We start from the raw sequence: 27,425 nt of genomic DNA, 5'->3' as shown, positions 1-27,425 counted from the left end.
ATCCCCCTAAAATAGCTAAAACTAAAAACAAACTAAAAACTACTTCCAAAAACATTCAGCTTTGATATTAATGAGTTTTTTGGGTTCATTGAGAACATGGTTGTTGTTCAATAATAAAATTATTCCTCAAAAATACAACTTGCCTAATAATTCTGCACTCCCTGTATGTGGGGTAATCAGGTTGTTAGTTTTTAACTGTTGCAAATTGGCAACGCCTGCCTCGAGAGGGTTAAAAGTTAAAATGTTAGGGAATTTAATGTGATTATCAAAAAAGGAACATAAACACCAAACTTCATGACAATTCATCCAACTGTTTCATTTTAATTTTATTGTCAATGATTTGGTGTTTGAGGATCTGCAAAACCATAGGGATCCCTGGGGCTATGGATACTTGTGTTAACTATCAAAACCCAAGTGGTTTACCAACTGCAGCTAGCTTGACTACAGATGTGAAAAATAGCACTGAACTATAGCATATTAAAGCGGCATGTTTTAACTTTGAAAAACCGCCACCATGCTGAGCACTGTGTGGTATTCCTGATGTTAGAGTGCAATTAATTGAGCCAAAATAGCTCATAAATGTGCATGTTTGACACCATGACATATCAGCCACACTGTTCCTATAATATTAAACTAATAAAATAAGTAAAAATCACATTAATTAAGTCATATAAAATCATGCCTACTTGCTTATGAAGAAGTGATATTATAGACAGCAACTCCAGATTTAGGGGTATGATTAAGATTTATTTCCTTTTGAAAATATACCCATAAATTTGTCATATGAAAACAATTATACAACCTTGAACATTTTATCACAACAGGATCACACAAGTTAACACCCACATCCCTGCATTACAAAGAATTGCCCTTAATTGAGTCACTTTTTTTTGTTTTCTCGAAACATTTAGAACAATTTCAACAACAACGGAAAACCCCCCTTAAACAGTACAAGATCCACTACAACTTTAAAATTTCCATCTATTAAATACCCAGGACCTTTTGGTACCCCCTGGGAAGCATCCCGACACGCTAGCTTGAAGTGATGCGCTCAAAGAAAAATGCGAGAGGAAGGGGAATTCAACCCATAAATCTGCGAAGCTCAACTGTGTCTTGTCCCAAAGAGGGCACTGGCCAGTAAATCTTTGCCATTGTGTCTAGCTTTTATATCATATCAGGGGATTTGTCTGGCAGAAAAATCTCCAATGATTTATTATGTTATAAAATGGGTTTAACATGCCATTTCTATGGCTAGAAGCCTTTCCAGAGCAATAACAGAATTGTCCACTGCTGTTTGTCAGGAAAAGCATCTTGTTTTGCTGGGAAGTGAGCTCCAAGGGAAAGACAAAGCTCTGGCCTCACATTATAACTACATTTCTGTAAGTTTAGAAAAAACTATCCAGTGTTGAAGTCATTCCAAGGAGGACAATGACCCCTTTTCATAATGTAGCTATGCAGCATCTCTTTTGAATATATTAATTGTCATTTTGCATACAAACATATATAATCCTCTGCTTTACTCAACAGTGGCGTTGGTGTCGTTACAATGACCGAACGAGAAGAAAAAGGCCTGGAAAAATGCTTTGGACCCCATCATTCGCTTTAATTGTTCCACCCAACAAGAAAGGCAATGCGTGCACATGCACAAAGAAACACACGAATGCAACATGCGCACACAGATGCACGCGCACATACAAGCACGCACGCACACATGAACACAACACACACCTTTCACACTGCAGCTAAGATGGGTATTAGACAATTTAGTCCTGACATGTTGCAGCGATGATAGCTCTACTGCCACGCAAAGACGTCCCCTGTCACTCCCGGCGGCTCCCTCCTTCACCTTGATGTCACGGTGAGTCGACAACATCATTACTCATCACATCACCACTGAATCACATGCCTAGTGCAACACTATATCACTCCCATATTGATATGTTGGTTATAGTATTATATTCAGTGTACTGTATGAGAACATTATTTCATATAAACACGTCCACGGTTTCATATCACTTTTATGGTCACATGTCCACTTTGTCACAACGTCACCGTCATATCGACACCCACTATGAATGTACATGACTTTCATTTGTCACAAATCCACTGTGTCATAGAAAAAACTTTTTTTTCCCCCCTAACTGATATGTGTGCACTGTGCCGTTAACACCGTTATGGTGTGTGCCAGTCTGCGCTGTTTTCAGATCATTTTCATGTTGACCCTTCGTGGGCCACTTGTTTCCGTCGCCTCTGCTGAAGCTCCGTTGGATTTGCGAGGGACATACTCCATATCAAAGTTGCTCTTATGGCGTCCTTTCCCTCGGCTCCAGGCAAACAGAAACAGGAAGCAGAAGATGACCACACCTAGGAAGGACAGGCAGCCCATGGCTGTAGATATAATGATAGTCTTAATGTCTAATGTGTCTGTCATGTTGTACAGTGCAGTCCCATTCCCCGATGTGCTGTTGGAGTCTGTCAGATTATTTGTGCTCCTGTTGCTATATTGAGATCTATCCCCAATGCTCAGACTCTTCACAGCTAAAGAGGCCGAAAGGCTAGCATTGCCAGCGGGGTTACTGGCAATACACCTATACACCCCGTGGTCATGCAGCTCTGCTGTCTTGATCTCAAGGGTACCATCTGGTCGGACCTCCACCCTACCACGGCTTTTGGCTGTGATATAGCGTCTGTGAGGTGTAATCCAGACCACAGACGGCTGTGGTGCTCCCTCTGCCATGCAGCTCAGACGGGCAGGCTGGCCTTCGTCAGCCATCAGCAGCTGTGTGGTGTTGGGTCCAATCCGTGGCTTGGTGCAGGTCATGTACTTGGACACCAGAGGCTCCTTGAGGTCCTGGAGAGTTTGCCCAATGAGGTTCTGAGGTGCGCTGCACTTAGGCTGGACATCCAAAATCTGCAGAGAAGGGGGCTTGTGGCTGTTGAGCAGCCAAAGCAATCTGCAGTCGCACACTAACGGGTTTCCACCCAAACAAAGCCTCTTCAAGCTGTCTAGAGAGGCGAACACTCCCTTCTCCAGAGAGTCCAGTCGGTTCTCTGACACATCCAGTAGTTGTAAAGATTTGAGGCCTGCAAAAGCAAAGGGCTCTATAGAAACCAGCTGAGCCCCTTGGAGGCGGAGCTCCAGCAAGTGTGGGAGTTGGCCCAGATCTCCCTGGTGGATGTGCTGGATGCGGCAGTAGGATAGGTTGAGATGCGTGAGGTAGGGTAGGTTGTGCAGTGCTGTGCCTGGGAAGGCAGTCAGGTTAGTGTTGGTTATGAACAATGTTGTGAGGTTGAGGCCATGCAGCGAGAGGGGAGGCAGTGTGTCCAGCCAGGGCCAGAAATCAATCTCTAAATGGCGGAGACGAGATAACCTCTTAAAAGAGAAAGGCTTAAGAAAACTAATGCTCAGGTAGCGCATGCGCAGCTCGACCAGGCTGTGCAGATGTGCCAGAGCGTCACTAGGTACGACCGTCAAATTGGAACGTTCCAGTGTCAGGCTTTGAAGTCCGAGTAATCCAGTAAAGGCCCGCTGAGAGATGAAAACCAGCTCGTTATCGCCCACCTCCAGTGATGTCAACCTACGCAGATCTTGAAAGGCATGATCCAGAAGAACCACCAGTCTGTTGTGGCTGAGATCAAGGCGGGTGAGGTTGGTCAGGCCCGACAGAACACCGACAGGAACCAGTTGGAGAAGGTTACTGCGGAAGTTGAGTGAGCGGAGAGCAAGCTGAGAACGAAATGAACCAGGCTCGACCGCACTGATGAGGTTGTCGCTGAGATCCAGGTCTTCTAGTTGCTGGAATGAAGAGAAGTTGTCCGGCGTGATGACGCGCAGCTTGTTCTTACTGAGGTCTAGGACACGTGTCTCAATGGGGATACCTTCAGGGATGGTGAGGAGGCGCTTGCGGTGGCAACTGACCGATTTGCTTGGAGCAGAGCAATCACATCGGGCGGGGCAGCTCAGAACTGAGCTGGCCAGGAGAAGCAGCAAGGCCCCGCCCAGAAAGAGGTGGCAGTGGTGCGATGCTGGGTGTCGCATGTCTCTTTTACCCACGATGCCCTCTTTCATGGCACAGCTTCTTGTGCATACAGAGCACCATCACGAACAAGCTCTGCAAGACATGAACAAGAAATGTGTTAAATTACACTTACACTCAGGCTGCACCCCCTCCTCCGCCTTCGTGCATTTTTCAACCTTTTACAACCTTTTACACTTTATGTCTACTTAAGCTGCCAACTCTGTTCTCCTTTAATGAACTGTCCCTTTTCCTGGCGAGGTGGATATGAGGGAATTAAACTCCCAGCAGGGCGAGACACAGCAAGAAATAGAAATATCAGCCGCAGAAAAATGTGAACGTTCATCACTGTGTTAGCACAAAAGGTTGCAGGCTAACTGGAGATGTTTTACGAGGATGGAAGATGTTTCAGCCCAATGGCGAGAAATGTCCCTCGTTAGAGTCCACTGAGGCTGAATGCCCATGTGGATTTGTTGTTGCTGCATGTGTGTGAGTTGGTTTTGCAGCGTGCGTGTCTGAGGGGGTGGGTTAGGAAGTGGAACATGTGGCAGGTGCTCAAACTAAAATCCAGACTAAACAGAAAATGAAATGACAGCGTGTGCTTGCTGCTATAATTAAATCTACAGAGTTTTGCCAGCACATGTAACCCCAACACAATGAATGGAAGTACATATTATATACAACTCTTTATTTAGCGATCGACATATTGAGTCAACTCACTTATTGTTAAATGTTGCACTGAACACATGTTTCTATAATTTTCACTAAGATGTTGTGACAAATGGCAGTTTCACATGCTTTCTCTTCTTTCTTTTCTGTGCTTATTATTTTTTCGTTATGGTGTATGCATTTGTATTGCACTTTGTACTGCTTAAATAACCCAGCAATACTTATTGTATTTCGAAAAATACATTTTTATTTTTGCAGCACAGTAGACTAACACCTCTGCAGCCACTGTGCATGTTTCGCTGTGCACGTGATTTATTCTCAGCTCGTGATTATACAAAAGGTGTTTACCGTGGCCACATTTGCTGCTTTGCATAACAGTGCATGCAACTGTTTCCAGTTAAATCATTTTGAGTTAATTCAAACCAAATTCTTTCAATTATGTTTAAGGAGACAAATGCAAAAGTGGCCACTTGCACAAGTTTTTTTTTTCCACATGGGTGAGGTGATTACACACTAATAATTTTCAGAGGCTGCTTTAGTGAATTTAAATACGCATTTTTATTCATTTGCCCTGCGAAATGTGGCTCTTAATTTCCATTCCTGCAAAGGCAGGGCTGGAAAGGAAGCATAGATAACAGCAGGGTAATGAGGAGACGGATGCAGAGTTCAACAGTAAAATGTTATCTCTAAGAGCCGAATCTCTCCATGGCTCGGAAAGACACAGACTTTGACAGAAAAAACCACCAGTGAGCAGCCACAGGTTGTTGAATTGACAGATGGCTATGTAGACAGAGAGGCTGACCATAATTGCCTCATTACCAGTAGTATTTGCATTCTGCTCATGGCTATCTTTGCCAATTAGGTGTGCAAAACGTAAGGCACATCTGTGAGTGGTGGAAATTTGAATGCTCTGTGATAAAGGCAAGGAAAAATGGGAGAAATATGAAAGGCGCCTTTAGAAAAGCTTTTCCACTGCTTGCAGAGCTCGCAAAGCAAAATCCTGCCAAGGTAAGCAGATGATGAGCACACAGACAGACACGTACCTTACTTTGATAGTGAAGTGAGTGACGTTCAGAAAATAGCTGAGATGAGGCAGAAGGAGCCATGCACACTCACTCATCCTCTTTCTTACAGCACTCACCCCACCGCTCAGCTCATCAGCCGCACCGCTCGCATCTCCATATCTCTGCCTTTCTTTCCCCTTTTCTTTCTATTGCTGTTTTATCTCCGTATCCTCCTGTTCACACATCTTCCACCTAACTCCTTTTCTCTCCGCGGTCCTGCCTGGCAAAAGCCCCAGTCCGTTCATCAGTCCCTGCAGGCTGGGTTTTTATCGATCGCGGCGCAGACACATCAGATGCCAGGAATGTAGCCTTTAACAAAGAGCAGGCCGTTGCCACAGCAACTACAAACCCTTACTCCCATCCGCTCTGTGTTGTCTGCCAATCAAATTAATGAAAAAAGGAAGGAATAGAGTAAGGGCGGGGGGTGATGTTTTTCCATATTCATTTAGTTTTCATATTGAGACAACAAACTATTTGAATGTATGGGTAGAAATTCAGGTCCGCTGGTGGAGCCAAGCTCACTTTAAGGTGTTTCCAAGCTGTCATTCCGAGCGCCTCGCTATTTGTCGGCCTGTCTTGTTGCCCATCCATCTGGTGCTCTGGTAACTATCTATGTCTCTCTACCTTATTATCCTTCCACATGCCTGCTTCTTTCTTTGTGTATTTATCAGTCTGCCCTTACCCGCCAGCTTCTCTTCCTCCCTGCTTCTCTGTTTAATAATTACAGTCCACTTGTCTTTTGCTGCAGTGGGGAACTGGCCTGGTGATGTGCTGATGAGTCGTGTGTCAGGCGGTCCTGCCACGGCTCTGCTCTGAGAGTTAGCCTACAAACGGAAACGGCACCATCTCGTCAGTTATTAAAGCTTGTATCAGGAGTAAACTGGCTGTTGTTTTACACCTTCATTTCTCCACAGTTAGAAAAGGTTTTAAAAAATGAAGCAGAGGAAAATTTTATGCATTTTAAAGCAGAAATTGTGGAAAAAAAATTGTACAGTTGCTATATTGCTTCATGAATCAAAATCTGTCCAGGTTCCCATGCGGGCACTGGTGCAATAAAGGTGATTCCCACAAGACTCCAAATCATGTCCTTGGATTAAAATACTATTTCAACATTTGTGCAAGCGCATAACCTTGAAAACTGATGTAGCTTTGATTCTTCTAAAGACCAGCAGTCTGTTTGATGTCCCCACACACACCCAACACCACGCTGCCGCTCGCCGTTCTAGTTTATCTCCACAGAATAGCTGAATGGATAACTGATAAGAATGATCACACTTTCTAATAACCATCATTGCAAAAGGGTAAATAGTAGTAAACAAAAGTTAAATTAAACTTTCATCATTTTTAACTTTTAACTTGGTTAAAAGTTGTTTTTTAAACCAACCATAAACTTTGTTTGGCTATTGAAAAAGTTGTGACTGATGTTTAAAAGTATGTGTGAGTAGATGGGGGTAGTGATGGTTCCTCTCTTAGCTCAGGGCACTCTCACAAAAGAGTTTCACATCCTGGTAAACAAAGGTTTAAAAAACATCACAGGACTGTGGTCATTATCAGTCTCACTCATTATTCATTGTTTCGTTATGTCTGGCAAAGTGTGTGAATCTCTGAAGTGCCTGCAGATGGATGAGGATGTACTTAGTGATCAGAAAATACTTTGATAAAATGTGGAAGTCTTTAAATACAAAATCCATTTAGTGATCTGACTATTGACCATTGCATTAAAAATTCATACTCTGAACTCTGAAACATTGCCATTATACACACACCGACTTCTGCATTACATATAGCATATATTCAGCTGCTTGTGAATGCAATTATCCAATCAGTCAACTGCATGGCAGCAAGAAAGCAACAGTAACTCAAATAACCATGTTACAACCAAGATTTGCAGAAGAGCATCTGTGAACACACAACATGTCCAACCTTGACGCAGATGGGCCACTGTAGCGGAAGACCACACTGGAAGCTGGAAACTCAGACTACAATTTATATGAGGTTATTAAAACAGGACAACACAAAACTTAAAAAGACTGGTCTGCCGAGTTTGGATTTTTACTGCAACATTTGAATGGGAGGGTCAGAATTTGGCATAAATGGCATGAAAATGTGTATCCAGCTGCCCTGTATCGAAGGTTCAAGCTGGGATTTTTTCTTGGCACATTTTCGGCCGCTTAGTACCAAATAAGTCTCATTTAACAGCAGAGCCTCCCTGAATAATTTTGCTAACTATGTGCATCCCACAGACCTCAGTGTACCAGTCCTTCCAGCAGGATAATGCGGCTAACAGATCTGCAGCAACTGTGCGGTACTACCACGTCAATAGGGACCAAAATCTGCAATGTTTCCAGCACCTTGTTCATGAAACTGTGTCGCAAAGAATTAAGGAAGCTCTAATGACTGTATGGGGTCCAAACTGCTCCTAGCAAGCTGTAACTAATGAAGTGGTCTGTGAGCATATAGTCCCTACTGCGTACACAAACACAAGAAAACAAATTACCAGTGGATTTGTTTCTTATCACCTTTGACACTGTAACTGTTTTTAAGTGAAACTGCAAGCGAGCATTCACTGGTTAATTGCATTATCCTTCTCCAGATCACATTCGAAGCCCTCTATGTCACAGAAGCTTCTTCTATCAGAGTAACTCCACAGCCAATCAGATCACCACACCAATTTCTAGTGGGACTTCAACTGTGATATAGCACTGCTTCTGCAGACTCCTTTAACCATTAAAAACATCGATGGTTTTTTAGACATATTGTAAAATGCTAAATTAAGTTTTCTTACTTATTTACCCGAGACACACAGATAAAATTCTTAGAAAAATACAGCAAATCCTGTAACTGTACCTCACATCTTTTTAACATTGTGGTATAATTAAACAAAATAAGCGAGGCCTTTGCTGAAACAATGGTGTTTTCTGCAGCAACAACTTTGTTCTATACTGAGCAGCACCTGGTGCGAATTAACCAGAGATTAACTAGCTTGTTGTGATGAAGGCTCTGTGTTCCCAGCAAAAAGCTTTTCAGACTTCCAGGCGATGACGGGTGGTGGAGGGAGTGAAAAGCAGATGGGAAAGAAAACCCATTTCCAACATGTTAAAGAGTCAGAGGAATAAAAGAAGAAACGAAAAAATACAAACAAGACTGAAAGGAACACATTTGTACTCGGTTGCCAGTTATTAAACATCTAACAGCACATTTAAAAACGTGAGCTCATGACCTTTTAAAACAGCACCAATATGTTTATATTAACAGTGAAGAATATTTATGTATAATATAAAACAGGTCTTTAGTAGAGCCCACAGATGATTATTACTTCTTCCCATTGCCCTAAGCCAGTGTCTCAGGGAGGAGGGAACGAAAGATATTGATACTGATGCAAAAGATGATCATGTTTAGAATTTGCAGGTGTTGGAGTGTTGAAATTTCTGTCTGGAGGCATCATTCAAAAGAGCAGTAGCCTGCTAACAACAGTGTAAACTGGACACGCCGGTTGTTTAACTACGCAGGTGGATTTATACGGCCGATACTGCTGAATAAAAGTGCAGTGTTTCATTATCTTTGTTAAAGCTTTTTTAAGCAATTATAAAAAACACCCAGCTTGTGTGAAAAGTTTTTCTTGTTCCTTTATGGGCTTAATAAACACACACACACACACACACACACACACACACACACACACACACACACACACACACACGGAAGAATTTAGCCAGGTTGCTGAAGAGTCAGATATATATCAACCTGGATTTGTGCAGACCAATACATAGAATGAACTGTTGGTATTTAATTTTTATTGGCTGGATAAATATGTTAGTGGATTTGTTGCATTAACTCTAAACTCTGCATTTTCCCAAATACAGCCAGTTACAACTTGGTCCCGATAGATAAGAAACACTATGGAGAAAAACTGGAGAGATTGGGTCTCTTGGCTGACTTGGGTGAGCTTGAGGAGGAGGTGCTCGAGGAGAGGGCAGTCTGGGTGTGTCTGCGTTCACTGCTGTGTCTGTGATCTGAACTCAGATAATGGTTAGATGGATGGATGGAGGTGCAAAGTGAACTTTAAGCTCGCCACAGTGAAGAGTGCAGGATGTGATAGACAAATGTAACACCGAGCCTGCGTTTTTTCAGAAGGAAAAGAGAAAAAGGAGTATTTTCCAACTCATAACTTTTAAGCTACACTAACTTAATACTATGGACGAATTGAACGGAAAATGAAAGAAAGCACTTTCGCTTTAAAGTACACGCAGATGTTAATCTGAATATTTAAACTGTGAAAACATTTAATGAAAATTCAGCAACTCAAAAAATTCTACCATTACCAAATTTTGAGATCCAATAATCCTGATGGAAAACGACAGCAACAAATTCCTAATTATACATTTGAGAGTAAAAAATAGTCTTATAACAATGAATCACTAAACATGATGACACAGAACTTATTCTACGAATGCTCAGCTGTAACTGTGCTAAATGTGATTTATTTAAAAAAAAAAAAGAAATAAATAAACAATGGAACGCTCATTTGACTCACAGCTGTACCTGACCGCCTCCTCACTGAATGGGCTACTGGTTACTTTTAATAAGAGAGACAGCCACATCACGGTGCAGAAGCCTCCAGCATGTAAAGGGTTAAAGAGATGATTATTATCCTCTGTTATAATCATAATGAGACCAGAACTATAATATGAAAGCATTTACTGCGTTGAAGTAATCTGCACATCACTGACATATGACTCAACACTGCGAGTGGCCTATTTAAATCTGTGGCTCTGACAAGCCTGACCCAGGCTGACATACAGTGGCACACATACAGTACCATAGATGCAGCTTCTCACTTTGAGCTTTACAATATTTTTAGAAAGAGTTGGAGCCAACCCTGTCACGTTCAAGATGCAAAATATACAAAAGCCCATAGAATTCTGGGTAAATTGTAATAGTAAGGCGGGTCATTGAGAAGGGCAGCCTACAGGGTTGAACGTTTTGGGATTTGGTTCTGAATTGGATTAGAGTCACAGTGAAACTGTAGAAAATCTGACAGCCGAAAAGGAGCTGTAGGGTGATGCATGAGTCACTGTGAGACGGAGAGAGAGAGAAAGAAGAGGGTAAAAAAGAGAGAGAGAGAGGGGAGAAGAACATAAAGCAGAAATGCATGAAGAAGTGAAGGAGAGCCACGCTTACAAGATTAGATAAAAACCCTTGTTTTCCTGAGCTGACCGTGACTTCTAATGTACTTTTTACTGCGTGAAGCTGGAGAAACCGATTGCAGCTCTTCCAGGAGATCTCAGTAATACTCAGGCAATGTTCAGCGCACATGTTGATTTTAATCTGTGGGCTCATCTGTCAAGATGAGCACCATTAAATCCCTGTTCATTATCGCACCACTTACCAAATCTGCGGCCTTTGACAGGAGCAGAGCAAACGCAATTTACACTGGGAGGGACTTAATTGGACCGTACCAAAACATTTTATTTTATACAATATCTGTGGCCGCAAAACTATCTGTGGATTAATAATGCATTTTATTGACACAGCGTGTCCATCACGTTTCTTTTTGCCCTCAGGTGTGCAATAAATCAATGTGTTGTGCTGCAGTTTTGTGAAAAGCACCATTTGCAGGACTGCAACTTTGAGGTAATGATGTTTGCACAGTTAAGCCAATATGTGTGGCTAGAGGTAGCTATATAACATTAAAGGCATGTGTTGTCTTTGTGGTTACGGTGCATAATAATCGCCACTATAAATCCTCTCTCCTCCTCCCACAGGCTTGCAAACGTGAGTCTGTTGTTGAATTCATTTACATGGCTGCAATTATTTTGCAGCCAGCTCCTTGGAAATAAGCCATTATCATTTTCTTCCCACTACAACCCCTGCAAAGGCCTTTAATGCAGATTTTACTCTTGCTTTTGCATTATAAAAAGCTTGCATTTCTTTCAAGTTTTCATTTGTCACTTTGGATCACCAGAGTCATAAAAACTGTGCGCTTCCATTCATCCTTTTGCTTTCTCGCTTAAATAATAAAATGTTCTGCTTTGCTCATTTCCAGATGTATGAGTGGCATGAATAATGGAATTATTTCACATGGGAGAGTTCACATGTAGGCGATTATTATCAGCGGGAACATACTCTGCATGATAATTGACCCGAGAGGACATGTCATCGAACCAGTCATCGTTTTTGTGCATATCTGATGCACAAACAAATGTGCGTGCAAACGGTGATGATGATTCAACAAGCAACTATACTGTGACACAGTGAATTAACAAAATATTAGGACTGCATATTCTACTAATGCCGTTAGACAAAGAAAGAAACAGGGGAGCTAGAGGACAGCTGAGATTTAGCAAAAGCAGCAGAAAGGCATTACTGATGCTTTCTGCCTTCGGTGCAGCCGGAGCTCGATTTAATGATAATTCGCTGTGTATTCACCACAAATACTAACAAGCCAAATGCATTTTCTATTCTGGGAATTGTGTCACTCTGCACACCCACTGACCACCCTGCAGAGTGCAAAATGTCAGCAGAGCTTTCAGGGTGCTGTTAGGATTCGGAAGTTGAACCGTGTTCTTCTCGGCTAATTAGAGCCTGTGCATCCAAACTCTGCCAATTAAACAGCTTCTTTCTGCACCACTGGCCACGTTTCCTCTGAAGCTGTGGCTTGTTGAGCCATCACCAGCGTATCCTGTCTTCCACCATGTGGCTTGTTGTGCGTCTGCTGTGCTGCAGGCTCACGAGGGATGTTGCTTTACCCCACAGTCTCTGGATTTAGAACAGTCCAGTTAATACTTAGTGAGTGTTTGCTCATACTGATAGACAGAGGGAGGGAGTGTGCAGTGCCTTTGCACAACAGCTTTTAGAAGTGCGACTAAATGCAAACAGTAATGTGCTGTAACACAGCGTCCATGCTGTGGACATGAATAATGTGAGCATTGTGTTCCTCCACCGGTTGACGTGCCATCTATGACAGCGGTCCCCAACCCCCGGGCCTCGGACCGGTACCGGTCCGTGAGTCGTTTGGTACCGGGCCGCGAGAGTTGAGGCTCAGGTGTGAAATGTATGGTTTTCAGGGTTTTTATCGGTTTTCAGCGTTATTTTGTTATCGTTTTTATCATTAACTCTGTTTTCCTGGGTCTTTTCACGTGTGTTATGAATAAATCTTCTTTTTTTCGGTACCGGTACTAGTTTTATTTTGTTGTATTTATCCGCGACACCTTAAAGGCCGGTCCGTGAAAATAATGTCGGGCATAAACCGGTCCGCGGCGCAAAAAAGGTTGGGGACCGCTGGTCTATGACACACAAAAACCCTGTTTGTAAAATGTTAGTCAAAACTGAATTCTCATTACAAATTTGATTAAATTCTGACAAATACTGAAGGAAGAGCTGAGGTTTTTATAAACTGTGGATGGACAACGGATTCCCATACTGCCTCTTTATACAATATTCTTTAGATGACATATCATAGAGCACAGCAACTTTCAGATATGCTTCTTCTTGAAAATATATCAAATTTACGTTTCAGTCTAATCCTTGGAAAGTCACTTTTATGTAAAAGTGTATGTAGCATTGTATGAATGTTGCTTTTGTCTTATTAAGATCATTTAAGAGTCCTTTTGATTTTCAGCATTCACATGAAATAATTAAATTCAGTGATTTAGTCGCCATCGTCCTCCGTTTTAATTTTTTTGGCATTATGCTAAAAAAAAAAAAAAGGAAATGAGGAAAAGGTTTATGCTACCTATTCATCATGAAAGACAGACAATGTTAGCAACTATCCGATAAAGCCTAGTCATAAAGGTCCAAAGGCTTTTTGCAGTATTTTTGCTGTATGTTTAAAAGCTTTCGCTGTCATTGGTTATACATAAAGGAGATGGATGTAGTCACTGTGACCTCACCTATTGCTAATTACAATCCACTTGTGAAGCCTGGATTTTAGCACTTTTGCTACCTTAATTTTGATATTTTGAAACCAAATGTCACAAATGAGGTTACTTGTCATTCATAAGGTAGTAGTAAGGGATCTTAACTCTAAATGGGACAGTAATTTACAATTCAATTTTATTATTTTATTATTTTTCAGCTGGTTGCACTGCCCCCAAGTGGCCAATAAATTATCTCACAGATTTCTGTTATTATTTGTTCTGGCAGAAGAATAATCTGCATGAAATAGAAATGAAATTTATGACTGAGAGGAACAGTGATCATTAACCAAGGTTTCAGGGACACAAGCCTAGAAACAGCATCCAGCAGACATCCATCCATATGGAACGATGTATTCCCCTGCCGGTGGTCGCCAGCTAAGTGAAATTGGTGCATCAAAAACCTCCTTGCTTTGATTGCAAGTGGTTGCCAAGGGGATCGCAACTGGTCTCTAGGCCGGTCAGACTGAGGCTGAAGGCTTCCATTGCAAAATATACTTAAAAATTGATCACTTCGCAATCAGGCAGCTGCAGTTCAGGAGGTAGAGAGGTTGCTACTAATTGAAATGTTGGTGTCTTCTCTAGTATGCATGTCAAAGTATCCTTAGGCAAGATATTGAACCCCGAGTTGGACCCAGTGCATCCACTGGAGTTTAGAAGAAAAGCACTTGCACAAAAAGATGCTTGTGTAAATGCCTAAAGAGGATTTGAAGTAGAACAGCGCTACATAAGTAGCAGACCATTTGCATAATGTCCCAAATAATAACTTTTCAGACTCTTGTCAGATCTAAGTAAAACTATAACACAACATCTGGTATAGCAGACGTGTCTGACAGAAAGCAGTTCCATTCTGCTTTTGAAAACAGTTCATTTTCAGCCTTCTAATGTACAGTCAAACATGTCAGATACATGGAAGAGCTTTACTTGATAAATGAGCCCTTAAGCTTGCTCTTTTAAATATGAGTCATTCACAAGTAGTTTTTTCTACTGATTCTCAAAGATTTCTCTCATATGCTAAAAGATCAAATAGTCCATTAAGGGCCTTCCTGAAATAATGAAATAGTTAAGTAGGCAATCTATTAGCTGCTTTCCAAGTGATTCCGTTTAAAATCTCCTTTTTCAAATGTGTCGCACAGACACTCAATTCTGTAACTAATAGTACTGTAACATCAATATTCATACTGGTCTGCGCGTTAGTCTCTAGCCATTTTATATTCTACCTCCGTCGCAGAAGGACAGTAATCATACTGTGAGAAGTGATTGCTTCAAATATCTCATTGCTTCATTTCAATGACTGCTTAGGTTTCCAACAAAATAATGATCTGATTTTCCACGCCGTGTCCACCGGCATTATTGTCTCCTGCCTATCCTGGCAAGAGTTTTGTAGAGTAGTAGATTTTTCTCACCCTCTCGCTCTCTTTCCTTGTTGCTTATAAATCCGAGTGTTACTTGAAGGACACTCACCATATTAGGTTTCTGTCTAATTTTAGTCTTGGGAGGTAGAACTCATCCATTTTTCATGGTAGACATATACCACTGCTGGTTCATAGGGGCCTTCCTCATTCACAGAAACAAGATTTGTCTTAACATATTACACCAGAATGTTTTTGCTCTCTATTCTAATCATCTTATCTCCTGCAAACAAGTCCTGTGTAATTTGTTTCACGACTATATTACTGATAGGTTTTGGCACATTTGCAGGGAGGCTTATTGCTGCTGGGGTAGAGGTTAGGATTTTCTTCTGTTAAACTTGTGTGCAATCCCAGCAACCGTATTTAAAAAGAATCACATATACTTCCAGGTTTTACTCAACCAGAGAAAATCTACAATCCTTTTCATTCCAGATGACACTAAACCACTACGTCAGAGAGGTGCTGCTACTTTAAAAGGTCAAGTTTTACCTTACACATATCGCTTACCTCTAAAAATAACGAGGGAAAAAGAGCCCATCGTTGTTAGATGGTCTCTTGTTGTCAACATCTTTATGTTTGCCACAAAACTCATGGGAGGCATTTGTACTGTCCTAGTAGGGGCCTGTTGCAATTATATGGTGCCCGTATCGATCCCAAGTATTGATTCAAGTCGGTCGCTGAATTTAAGATTCAACAGATGCTTCTTTGGATTTCAGAGGAAATGAGAACAATGGAAAGTTCTTTCATTTGAAAACAGCAAGGCATCTCTTTAATAAGGCATTTTTATTTACCTTAAGAAGTAAGCTGCACCTTGTCTCTGTTGTGTTCACTAAAGCTTTCAAAACTGAAGGCTGAATGCTAATGAAGCAGCCCATTTAAATTCAGCTCATCCTTCATCGTTCACTGTGGAATTGGTAAAGTGTCGGTTTATAAAAGTAATTCTTACCATGTTTCACAGTTTCAAGAATATTTGCTGAATATCTGAAAATAAAATCTTTGAATGAAGTTGAACTATTAGCTTAGCATAAAGGCTTGAAACAAGGAGAAACAGCCATCCTGTGTCTAATAATGCACACATGAATCTGCATGCACTCCCTCATAAGGCTCACTTTAAATTAAATATGCAAGATTATTTAACAGTATATGCAGCCAGGGACTACACCGCCAAGGTCTCCATCAAGGCCACAAGTCAGCTGATCAAGTACCGTGGGATCTTCATACAGCGATTGCAGTAATGAGGATGTTGTGCAGGTTTGTTGTGGAGAAAAGAGCTGAGGAGCTGTCGTTTCACTGGTCGATACACATTCCCACCTTATTTGTGGCCACGAGCTGTGGGCAGTGATGAGTAAGATCACGGATAAAAGTGGCAGGAATGAGCTTCCTCTGAAGGGTGGCTGGGCTCTCCCTTACAGATAGGATGAGGTGTTTGTCCATTCAGGGTGGGTTCAGAGTGAGATGTCTCTTGGACACCTCCTAGGTGACTTTTTTCAGGCATGTCCCCACGGGGGAAGACCCCTGGGAAGACCCAGGACACACTGGAGATATTATGTCTCACGGTGTCTGGGGAACACCTCTGTTTCCCCCAGGTGCGCGGGGAGAGGGGGGGTCTGAGGGTCTCTGCTTCAGCGGCTGTAGCCATGAACCCACGATGGATGGATAGATGGATGGATGGCCTTTCTATTTCAAATCTCAAATTTTAGCCAGAAAAGATAAAAACCCCAAATCCTGGGAGGCTTTCAAAAGGCTAAGAGCTTCGTATTTATTAGTTTTACACAACAGCTGAATCGATTTTCTAACATACCTCTTAGAGAAAAAGCTAATTTGCCAAAGTCGGCATGCTCCTTTGATTTGGTCTGTCCCCACCTGCATGCACTACACTTAAAAATATTTTTACTTTTTTTTGAGGCTGGTCTCAAAGATTAATTCACTCACAGATTCAGTCTTCAGTCTTTGCGAATAAAGATCGGCAGCTGACAAAGATATAGTTGCATTAGACTGCTAAAAAAAATATGATTAACTGTTGCATTTTTTTTTTAAAGGGCAGGTTTTTCAGATACAAAGATGTGGGGATACCGGAAAGTTTTCCTTTCCAGCAAGCACAGTCCCTCTAAGTGACTGCATACCCAATTTTCTTTAGTATATCTTAAGGAATACATAATTTCAGCTAATAGCATCTGTATTTACACTTGGTATCTGAAGCCAAAGCAAGACATTCCTGCCAGCTGTATAATTAATATAGCTTTAAAAAAAAGCCTCATTTTCATTTCACTGCCAGAGGGTTTGTGATTATAATTTGCTCTCATCCCTCTTTTTTTTTGTCTTGGAATTTACACTCTCCTCCTTCCCTGGAATGTCTCCTCCACTTACAAACTATGTCAGCATGGGACCTGGTATTTTCTCTGTGTTCAGCTCCTCATATCTAGGAAGTAATTTTGCCTGTTAGCAATTATTAATAACACAAATCAGATGAAAGCCCGAATGCTGAAAAGCTAGTTTATCCGACAGATGTTTGAACTCATGCGGACGTTTAGTGCCAAGCTGCAGCATGTTCTCACTGGCTTCGGATCAGTTTGTATTTAGGCTGTGAGTGTTAGAGAGGAACACGCCGCAGCAGCATCCTTTTCATTAACTGCTGTTTACACGGCAAAAGGTGAAATGTGGATTTTTGGTGATCACATGTTCACAGTATTTGTTATGCTATTAGCCTAAATGTGAATCAGTTACTCTGGAAAAGCTGCTCTCGCAGGATTTTGATCCCAGCGATGCTTCAGATGATTTCTTTTCACCTGAGGAACAGGCTGTCTGTCAGGACGTTAATACGCTTCTGGCTCGGAACCAAACGACACTTAGACAAAATACACAGAGCAGCAGTAAATATTGGCTGTGTTGATATCAGTGAGTACCGGAAGCATGAACTTGCTCCCGGACCTTACGATCATTTTCCTAGAGAGCCGTTTAGTTAGCGTCATCTCTTTTTACATCAGACCCTCTGTGAGGGATTAGGCAGTCCTCACTGGCATTGAATAACATGGGAGGATTAGCACTTTTGCCTGTCACCAAATCAGTCTGACGGATTAGCAATCTCCACTGCCACTCCAGAGAATTCACTCCTGCTCTAAACGTATTCAAGTCAGTGTGACAGCCAAGGTGACATTGGAGTGAAAGGGAAAGAGTCATTTTCGTCAAACCCTCTGACAGAGTGTGGCACTGCGCTGTGCATGGACAATTTTAGCCTTCACGGGCATTTAGTGGGAATGGGTAATTGACAGCATGGGCGTTAGCAGTCAGGTGAGCTAGCAGATCTTTGACTGAGTAAACTGGTTTCTTTTTTCAAAGTTCTCCAAACTCTGGTACCTTTTTGTGGTCATTTCATGGCATAGCTTCCAACTGCTTTTTGTAGATCACATGGTTGCGCTGGTGTCATCTGAGCATGACCTTGACCTCGGAGTGGGGTAGTTTGAACATGTGAAGCAGTCTAGAAAAGAGTCAGCGCCTCAAAGTCTGAGGCCGTTGTTTTCACAGTGGTTTTCACCTGCTGAATGAGAGTCACTGCTCCAAGTGAATAAGTTTAAGTATCTAAGGATCTCTGGTTTCACGGGTGACGCAGAGGTGGAGCATGAAATGGACGGATTGAGTAATCTGAGCGTTGAACTGGACCGCTGTGGTGCAGAGAAGGCAGAGCCTGAGGACAAAGCTTTGGTTTAACCAGCTGATTTTCATTCCAACCCACACCTATGGCCACATGTTCTGGGTAATAACCAGAAGAATGAGACCAAACAGTTGAGTTTCCTTTGTAGGATGGCCAGAGATGCTTGTTTGGACATTTGATGGGGACTGGGGCAGCTGAAGTGCTTCAGGCATCCAATTAAAATGCCTCTTTGACATCTTCTTCAGGTCCTGGGAGGCAACCTGGGGCAGAGCGCGAACTTGCTGTAGATGTCATATATATCTAATCTGACCTGCAAATGTGTCAGGACCACTCAGGAGTAACTGGAAAGTGGGGCGGGGGATAACTCCATCTGGAACTTCCTGCTCAGCCAAGAAGAAGAAAAGGTATGGCTGGACCAACAGATGGCTATATAGATGTGCATTTAAAATTTCAGAAAATAGAGACAAACACCAAACGACATCTTTTTTGTGCCAACAGTGACATCTTTTAAATTGGATTTATCCCACCAACAGAACAAAATGCAGATATTCATTTGAACTTTACACGACTGACTAATTATCTAATAATTACAGCCCTATTAGAAATCTGCATGGATTTCTCATTAATTCAGGCTCCTCAGGATTGCAGTTCTACAGTTAACACTGGCTAGCAGTAGCACGAGAAGATTACCTGCTTTCAGTCTCTCCTTTAGGTGAAACCGTTCCTGCTGTGCACTATTTGTGGATTTTTACCACAACAGTGACAGAAGCCCGAGGCTGCCTGTGACAGAAAGAGAAGCTCTTCTCCTGTGATTTGTTTACAGCGGATCCGCAGACTTAATGTAAGAGCATCAAATTATTGTTTGTGTGAGCTCACTGGATGCTTTCACACAATATTACACCTGCCGCATAATTGGCTGCCTGCAAACATAGCTAGAGACTGGGAAATGTGAACTCCTTGGGGAATGGAGCAGGTTTGGGCCACATAAATGTTCGCTAGCACACATTCACATGCATGAATATTCCAAAAACACTGCACAAAGTCTCATATCCACTTGAAAGACTTGTTACTAAGCGGGAAGGGAAATTTTCCACTGCTATGCAGTGGCTAGACTTCACACTGACTTGAAGGCAGAGAGTGTTTGGATAGAGCTTCTATTTTATGTTTAAACAGTGTTTCATTCATGTACTCATTTAAACGACTGGTATTCCAAAAAGCACTTGGGAAGCTAGTAAAAAAAAGACCATACAGCTGAGATAGATGCAGAGAAAATCTTTTAGCTTGAAGCCACACATTTCTGTCCCTCGGTGGACTCTGGGTGTTTGCATGAGCTCAGCAGTCTCAGCATTAGCAGTCTTACAAATTGCACCATTCAGAAAAAGCAAGTATATTCCAGAAAATCAATATAAAAAGCTGCAGACAAAGTGGCCTCTATAGCAAAGCCCATGTTTTACACAGGATGGAGGACTACAGGTGGCACACATCCCTTAGCACCTTATCTATTTTCTATCAATGGAACTATAAGAAACAGAATAAATAGTCGCAGCTGCTCAAACTAACTCAGACACAACTCAGTGTCCACTTTTTAATTTTCTAGGCCTGAATTTAGATCACACAGTAGGTTGTTTTAGACAAAAAGATGAAGGGATAACAGGTTTGGACAGTATGTTATGAAGTTTGTCATTGTGCAACAACTAGGACTGTAAGTGCCTGCTAGTTATACACATAGACTGCAAATAAAATATAAACACAGCCTCCAGGTCTGCAAAGTGAAGCCAGTGCAGGGATGCCTAAAATCTGCATTGTATCTAATCACCAGAAGGGGGCGACTACTGAAAAGATTTCTATTGGAAAACAACCCTTCGGTTCTCTTGATCTCTGACCTCAGCAAACATTTTTCTAATACGTTTTCATGTTTTACTAAATGTAGCATGATGCTTATTTTTTAAATTATGTTTTTAATTAGAGTCAAAAAGGACAATCAAGCAGGTTATGCTAAAGAGCAGACCTACACCCAACCTGCTAGTTGAAACCATGTGGGCGTGCAGTGTTCCTTGGATTCTTAGTGCAGAAATAAAGAACTTGACCATAAAACATCTCTTAAATCCAAAGGAGCAAATCTACAAAACACTGAAAGACCCAGAAACATGAAAACAACTTCACTTATCAGTGACCGTGGCCATGTTTCTGTCAGAGAGTCTCTTTCAGTGTCTGTGTACAGCTTTCAGTTGTAAGTCAAGAAAAGACACAATGTCTTATGGCTTTATTAAGTAGAGCCATATAGACTAGACTTTTATTATGAGCCAAAATGCTTTTGAGTGCACTTTACAAGTAAACTTATGACCACGTAGACTTCTCAAGGAGGCAGATCACCGAAGCAACATAAAATCCCCAAACTCAGACAAAGTCTTCCTCATGCCAAAATTTGGTTTGACCTTTTATAATAAGACCAAAATATAAAATATGCAGTACTATAACTCAGGTTTAAGTAACAAAAGTTCATCAAAAAAATATTGGAAATATTTGGGTATCGGGTGGCATAACTGTTAGCCATCGGTACTGGATACATTTAAACACTTCTCTGTTTATTTCTCTAAAACACCCCAAGAAAAAAAATCAGACTGTCCTTGGCCTTATATGAGAAGTCAACAGAACTGAGTATTGATTACTTTGTGTCAAAAGTACTAAAGAGAAGTAGTTTTGCAAATTATTATCCAAGAATGGCAAATCAGTGCAGAAATGTTGAGTGCACTTAGCACATGCAACCAGAGTGCACCCTGATAGTTCTCTTCCACTTCAGTGATCCATTAAGGCTGATAAGTGGCCGGAAACATTAAAGCGACTTTTGTCATTCACAGAAACAGTATTTTTACATTTTAGAGAGCAATCAGGAGCAAACAGCTTGATTCGTTTTCTCTCGCCTTCTGTAGATCAACAGGTCATGTGTTACATGATGGGTTTGGCAAGAGCTAGCATGCAGATGAGAATGAGGCAGCCTCACGCAAAGACCTATTTTTAGAAGGAGAAATGATACTAACCTTTCTTCCCTATGAAGGGAAATTTAGCTTCATTTGATATTCCTGTTAAAGACAACTGAAGGGCTTTTCTATCTCATAGACAAGTCACCTGCTTAAACCATGAAATACAAAGCAGCAACTGGTGCAACTAAAAAGGAAATTAAAATACTGTGTTACAAAAGAATTCCCTTAATGTGCTTTACAACAGATTAATGAGATACTGTACAACTCTGCATATGTCTCAGAGCGCCTGCTTACTGTTCTCTTGTGAGACCTGCGACTTGAGGAAAATGTAACGGAAGCACCAGAACTTCTTAAGTAAAATATTCCAGCAATTATTCTGCCTTTAATGACTCCCATAGTGAATTACTGAAAAAACTGTGCCTCCAAAGAATGGAGAGATGGATCTGCTACCTACAACATCTGAAATTTCTTGGAGTTTTGATCTTGGAATCAGCATATTGATGATAAACAGATGGATGATGGACAAATGGATGGATTCAGGGTCACAGGGAGGGCGGGGCCTATCCTAATTGTCACAAGGTGATAGGTTTAGTGCACCGTGGACAGGTTGTCAGTCAATCACAGGCCAAATAGAGAGAGAGAAAACCATTCGTGTTAATATACTGTGAAATCACTCATTAAGGTGACATGTGTATCTGTGGGTGATACTCCAAAGACGAGCAGGGAGACATACATGCAACATTCTTGCTTTAGGGTGACAGCGCTAACTGGTGCACCCCTCTGTTGTACAGCACATGTCCGGGGCGACATGCATACAGTGCGACCGCTAACTACACCCAAGCATGAAACTCCAATGCATCCTCAATGTCAACTGTGACTGTGAAAATGCTGTGTTGAGTAATTAATAAATCAGCGAGGCATATGAAAGGACAGCATTTCAATGCTTTCTAAAGGAAACCTCCATGAAGAACACTGTGCCCTGCAACAGCACGAAACAAAGAGACAGTGAGAGAGGAGAGCTGAGATGCTAACGCAAACTGAGGCATATTTTGGGCTTGGATCGTTAAGCTCAGTGTGTGTGCAGGCCAGTGGGGAGTGGTGATAATTGTACTCAGGCACTGTACAGGGCAACTACTGTGAATGCTATTTGGGTTACCACCAGTGAACGCAAATTATCTTTAAATTGCAATAAAATGTATTTTTGATGATTAATAAGACTTGTGATGAAATCATATAAAGAAAAAAACGGTCTAAAGTGTGAAGCACAGCAAACAAAGAGATACTTTGGGGAAGATACAAGGTAAAAGGAAATAATGAGTAATAAGGTAGCTACATTTGTATGGGCAATGAGTTTCAGGGAACACATGGTTTAAGCAATAATAATGAGTTAAAGAGAAGCTGACAGCTTTATAAGGCTGAAATGAAAACGTGCCATTACTTGTGCTTCGATTCAAAACTCTCAGCTCCACAGTGGCGAGAAATGAGTGTCATTTCATTCCAGCTGGTAGAGCATTTACTCATTATGTCAACAATATGACACCATATACAGTTTTTCTCTGAACACCGGGATTTTATATGGGATTTATTCATTTTATTTAGGTGTTACAGAACCGAGGGGTTCACAGTGTTATTTTACAGAAAGGCAGGTAAGTCACAGTATTTAGCAAAACATAACTTTTATGGTTTCCTGAAATTTGGGCTGTCTCTGTGAGATTGTTAAGTCTGTCCACTGTGTGAAATAAGGGACAGTCTTCTGCTGCAGTGGATCCATTTCCAGCACCGCTATGCTAATTAACCCCCAAAGCAGCTGACAAACACGGCGAGAAGGGAAGCTTACACATTTTGCGAGATTAGGAAATTGCAACAAACTCGGGATGTTCTCTCATCAAATTGTCACTGTCCCAACAGCAGCTCCGTCTTCGCTCAGCTGCTCCAAAGTGTAACATTCAGACACCTCCGGAATATTTGTTCTGCCGAAAACCCGTCTTTCAGCAGACACCCTGTGTTCTTCCTCAATTACACGGTGAAATGCTTAGATTTATTCCGGTGTGTTTGCCAGCTGGATTGCAAGACTCTTACAGCATTACAGCAAATGCACTTATTTTGGCAAACATGCAGAAACAACAAATTACTAAAAATTAGCAGAGCTTGCTCTGATGCTGCACACAGCAAGGTATTTATACATAAACTCAGCCACGTTATCCCTTCAAATCTCAGTGTGGTGTTGCAGAATCTGGTGTGCAAGGCTAGGATTGCTGTGTTTACAGTCAATTTGCCCTAACATGGAATATTTTTATAATTTCTAATTAGATATTATGTCATAACAAAATCTTAAAATGTTGTTGATTTGATAACTAAAAATATTCAGAAGTAGATTAGTGACGGTAAAGTGAATGCAAAGTTGCGTAAGACTTTAAAATCATAACTTTACAAAAGGCATTTTGTAGCTGAAATCATTAAAAGTAAAATTTCTTGCAGTTGTGGTATTTATTTGCAACGACGTCATAATTAGATTTGCCTTCATTGCAATTGAAACAGTAACTAAAAAAAACCTCACATTGTGACAACACTTTCCCCAAAATCTGAAAACTTCTGATCTCATTCTGATGTAAAACAGGCTCCGAATTTTTAAGAGAGGGCAGTTCAAACTTTCTCGCTATCACTCACTGTCTCACACCATGGCTTGGCTACCCTTTCATATTTTTTGCTGAGGCTTTGAGATGTCTGCTGCTGAGATTTCTGCCACCATGGCGGTACAACGGAGGCGAACGGAATTCGAATGAAATTACTTGCGCTGCTCCTTTGTCATCCTCATCTCTGCCTGTCTTCCACTGTAAATAAGTTTTCTGCTCAGTTGGATGAAGTGAAAATTATTGATGAAAAGTTATCTGTGGTTGTCACTGGCATCTTTGATGTATTCGGGCCCACATCAGTAACAAGAACTGCTTCAGCAACAAAAGTTTCTGAGACGCACTCCTCCCCGTATGAGCACAAATATTACAGGTGAGGAAACTCAATGAAAAAATAAAACAAATCTACTGCTAAATAAAGGTTGACACGTGAACTCCAGACAATGTCGGGAGAAGAAAGACAGGAAAACTACACGAAGTCTGCAGAGCGTTCACACTACTGAAAATACTTTTTTAGGTGAGGATGCTGCCTGGGCAGAACGTGCAGCAGGCACCACTCAGAGAGACCACAAGCTAGCTGTGAATATATTCGCCTATTTGCACATCAGTGAATCACACAGACTTTCAGTTCAGCGCTGCAGTGCACGTGTGAACATAGCTACACTAGACTGTAAAAAAGTGCATGATGCAGCTACAGAGATGTCACCCATTTTGGAGGCTCTTGGTGTGCATTTATTTTTAAAGGAGGTGATAAGTGAGGTAAACATGCTCACATGGTAGCAGCTGTCAGTCACAAATAGCTAGAATGTGCTTGCAGTTATCACTAAATTTACTCTAAATGGGAGCATCATTTACAAAATGAACATTGTGCTGTATTAAATAAAAGTAAAAAGTAGTTTTTGAGACCATAAATTCATTGTGAAAATGTCTACTGAGTTCATAAATCAAATGATTAATAGGGCAATTTTTTCATAGATTTGCATACAATGTGATGAGTTGAGAAGGGGAAGGCCTCCTGCTGGAGATTGGAAAGATTGCAGAGCCAAAGGCCTTTTCTATATTTCAAATACAGCCCATACTTCTAAAGCAAAAAATCACCAAGCCAAACTTATAATTATCCCAATTGACAGGCAGCTCTGCACATCTCTGCGTTAGATGCAGAGAAGGACACAGTTATTGCAGACATGCGGTGCCAATGCTGTCATCCTGAAAAGCCACTGAAGCTGCGGCTTTGGCCGTCAACCAGCCAAACAGCCCCCACGGCAAGGAGTGTGCTCTCATACAGAGGATCAGCCAGAGAAGTTGGTGTCCACGCAACAGGACAGCTGAGAGGCCACGGGCTCCACAACTGGTGCTACACTGTGAATATAATGGCCTCTCTGTTCTTTCAAGTGCTTTATAATGACAAGCGGGTGAGTGCATTAAGACCGAAGCTCTGTGGGCCAATCGTATTGACAGGGTCGTTACTACAGTATAGCAGGTGCTCCCCAGGAGCACCGATCTGTTCTCTACCACCGAACAAACAACCTCTCTGTATCAGCACTTACTGTTTTTTATTTGTGCTATTACCGAGCGCTCAAGCAAAGCCATCTCGCGTCCTGTCACAGAGGTGGATAAAGCCATGTTGACCATCTGAGACCGGAGCAATATTTGTTCTGAAATGTGCAGCAGCAGGCGGTCTCGTTCCCTCTATCACACATGGCAGGCAATCAGCAGCTGTTTTTATTACCGAAGATATGATGTCAGGAAATCAGTTTGATTTGTGTTTGCCTATCACCTGGTGTCATTTATTACGCCCGGGAAGCATAATGTGAATAGTGTCTTTTTATACTAGACTTTTATTTTGCTATTCATTGAACTCTTTCATAAAGAAATCCACTGTGTAGATGCTGTGTTATTCTTACTTTGCAGGGTGATGTTTCATTTATTTTCCCGGGTGCTGCAAAAGCATCAGAAAATGCAACATGAAAGCAAAAAGATTCAGCATTAGCTTTGCACATCGTTCATAGCTGCATTTGTGTTCTGAATCCTGAATTCAGGGCAGTTTATCTTTGCATTAAAGAGTCAAACTTCTGATTTGAATCAAGCTCCCCCTCACCTACCACTGCTCTAACGTTCATTCTCCCCACCTGGTTTGCTTAATTTCATGCTGTAGAGTTTGACAACCTGAAATGACATTGCCTCCCTGCTCCCTTTGCCATCACTTCCCCTCTGTTGTCCATTTCAGTGAAGTCTTTAGAACCCATCTCTGCTCATTTCAGCTGCATTTTGTTTTGCTTTCAAAGACTCCTCTGGGCTTTATACTCTATCACCTGCACAATGTTCTATCTATTTTGCCCTAATGCATTTCTATCATTTTTACTGTACATGTGACTAAAGTGAATTTGCAGTAACAGAGATGGAGGGAGGCAGTGGGGAAGAAGGGGCGGGGGAGCTAATGATAGAATATGGGCCAGATGCAGGAAGAACTCCTGGAGATGCAGGGTTACGGACCTCACTGTTGAGAATGACAAGAGATGAGGGTGGGAGGGCTCACAGGCAGTCTGATATTCTCATATCGAATCTGGCTGTGGGCTTATGTCACACTTAATTCCTCGTCTCTCCTGTTGGTCCCTGCTGGAATAAGTCAATTCAAAAAGCTGTGAAATGATCTAATCAGTTTGATTCGTGTCATCATGAAAATCTAGAGTGTTTAAAAGGGGTTATAAAGTAATTCAATTCATTTTTAACCCAGTTGTATTTATACTCATAAGGTATAGCTGTTCAAGTACATAAATATGTAATCAGCCAATCACATGGTTGCAATGCAAAACATTTAAGCATAAAAATATCTGTGTTAGTTGACGACCTGCTGAAGTTCAAACTGAACATCAGAATGTGACACAAATGTGATTTAAGTGACTTTGAATGTGGTGTGGCGGTTGATGCTAAATGGGCTCGTCTGGGTAGCTCAGAAATCTACTGGGATTTTCCCAAAGAACCATCTCTAGGGTTTACAGAGAATGGTCTGAGAGGAGAAGAGAAAACATCCAGTGAGCGGCACTTCTTAGTGAGAAAATACTTTCTTGATGCCAGCCGCCAGAGAAAA

General features: G+C 41.5%; 1 protein-coding gene across 4 annotated transcripts in view; it reads right to left on the bottom strand.

Annotated features, from left to right (window-relative positions):
• Window positions 1-726: 726 nt before the first annotated feature.
• The window catches only part of lingo2b (leucine rich repeat and Ig domain containing 2b), a 37,115-nt gene continuing 10,416 nt past the window's right edge, over window positions 727-27,425 (bottom strand). Inside the window, exons 1-2 of one of the 4 annotated variants that reach the window (XM_040023616.1) lie at window positions 8,543-12,810; window positions 727-4,112 (exon numbers count right to left, since the gene is read on the bottom strand). In XM_040023616.1, the coding sequence (XP_039879550.1) occupies window positions 2,201-4,069 (1,869 nt within the window). In that variant the 5' untranslated portion in view covers window positions 4,070-4,112; window positions 8,543-12,810 and the 3' untranslated portion in view covers window positions 727-2,200. Of the gene's footprint in view, window positions 4,113-5,728; window positions 8,493-8,542; window positions 12,811-27,425 lie in introns of those variants that run through there. The other 3 variants (XM_040023614.1, XM_040023615.1, XM_040023613.1) reach the window with 3 other exon arrangements.

The sequence above is a fragment of the Simochromis diagramma genome, unplaced genomic scaffold (assembly GCF_900408965.1).
Source record: "Simochromis diagramma unplaced genomic scaffold, fSimDia1.1 OVJJ01000303.1, whole genome shotgun sequence".
Classification (NCBI taxonomy): Eukaryota; Metazoa; Chordata; class Actinopteri; order Cichliformes; family Cichlidae; genus Simochromis; species Simochromis diagramma.
The sequence above is the reverse complement of the archived record's forward strand: the minus strand, read 5'-3'. Positions and strand labels throughout refer to the sequence as shown.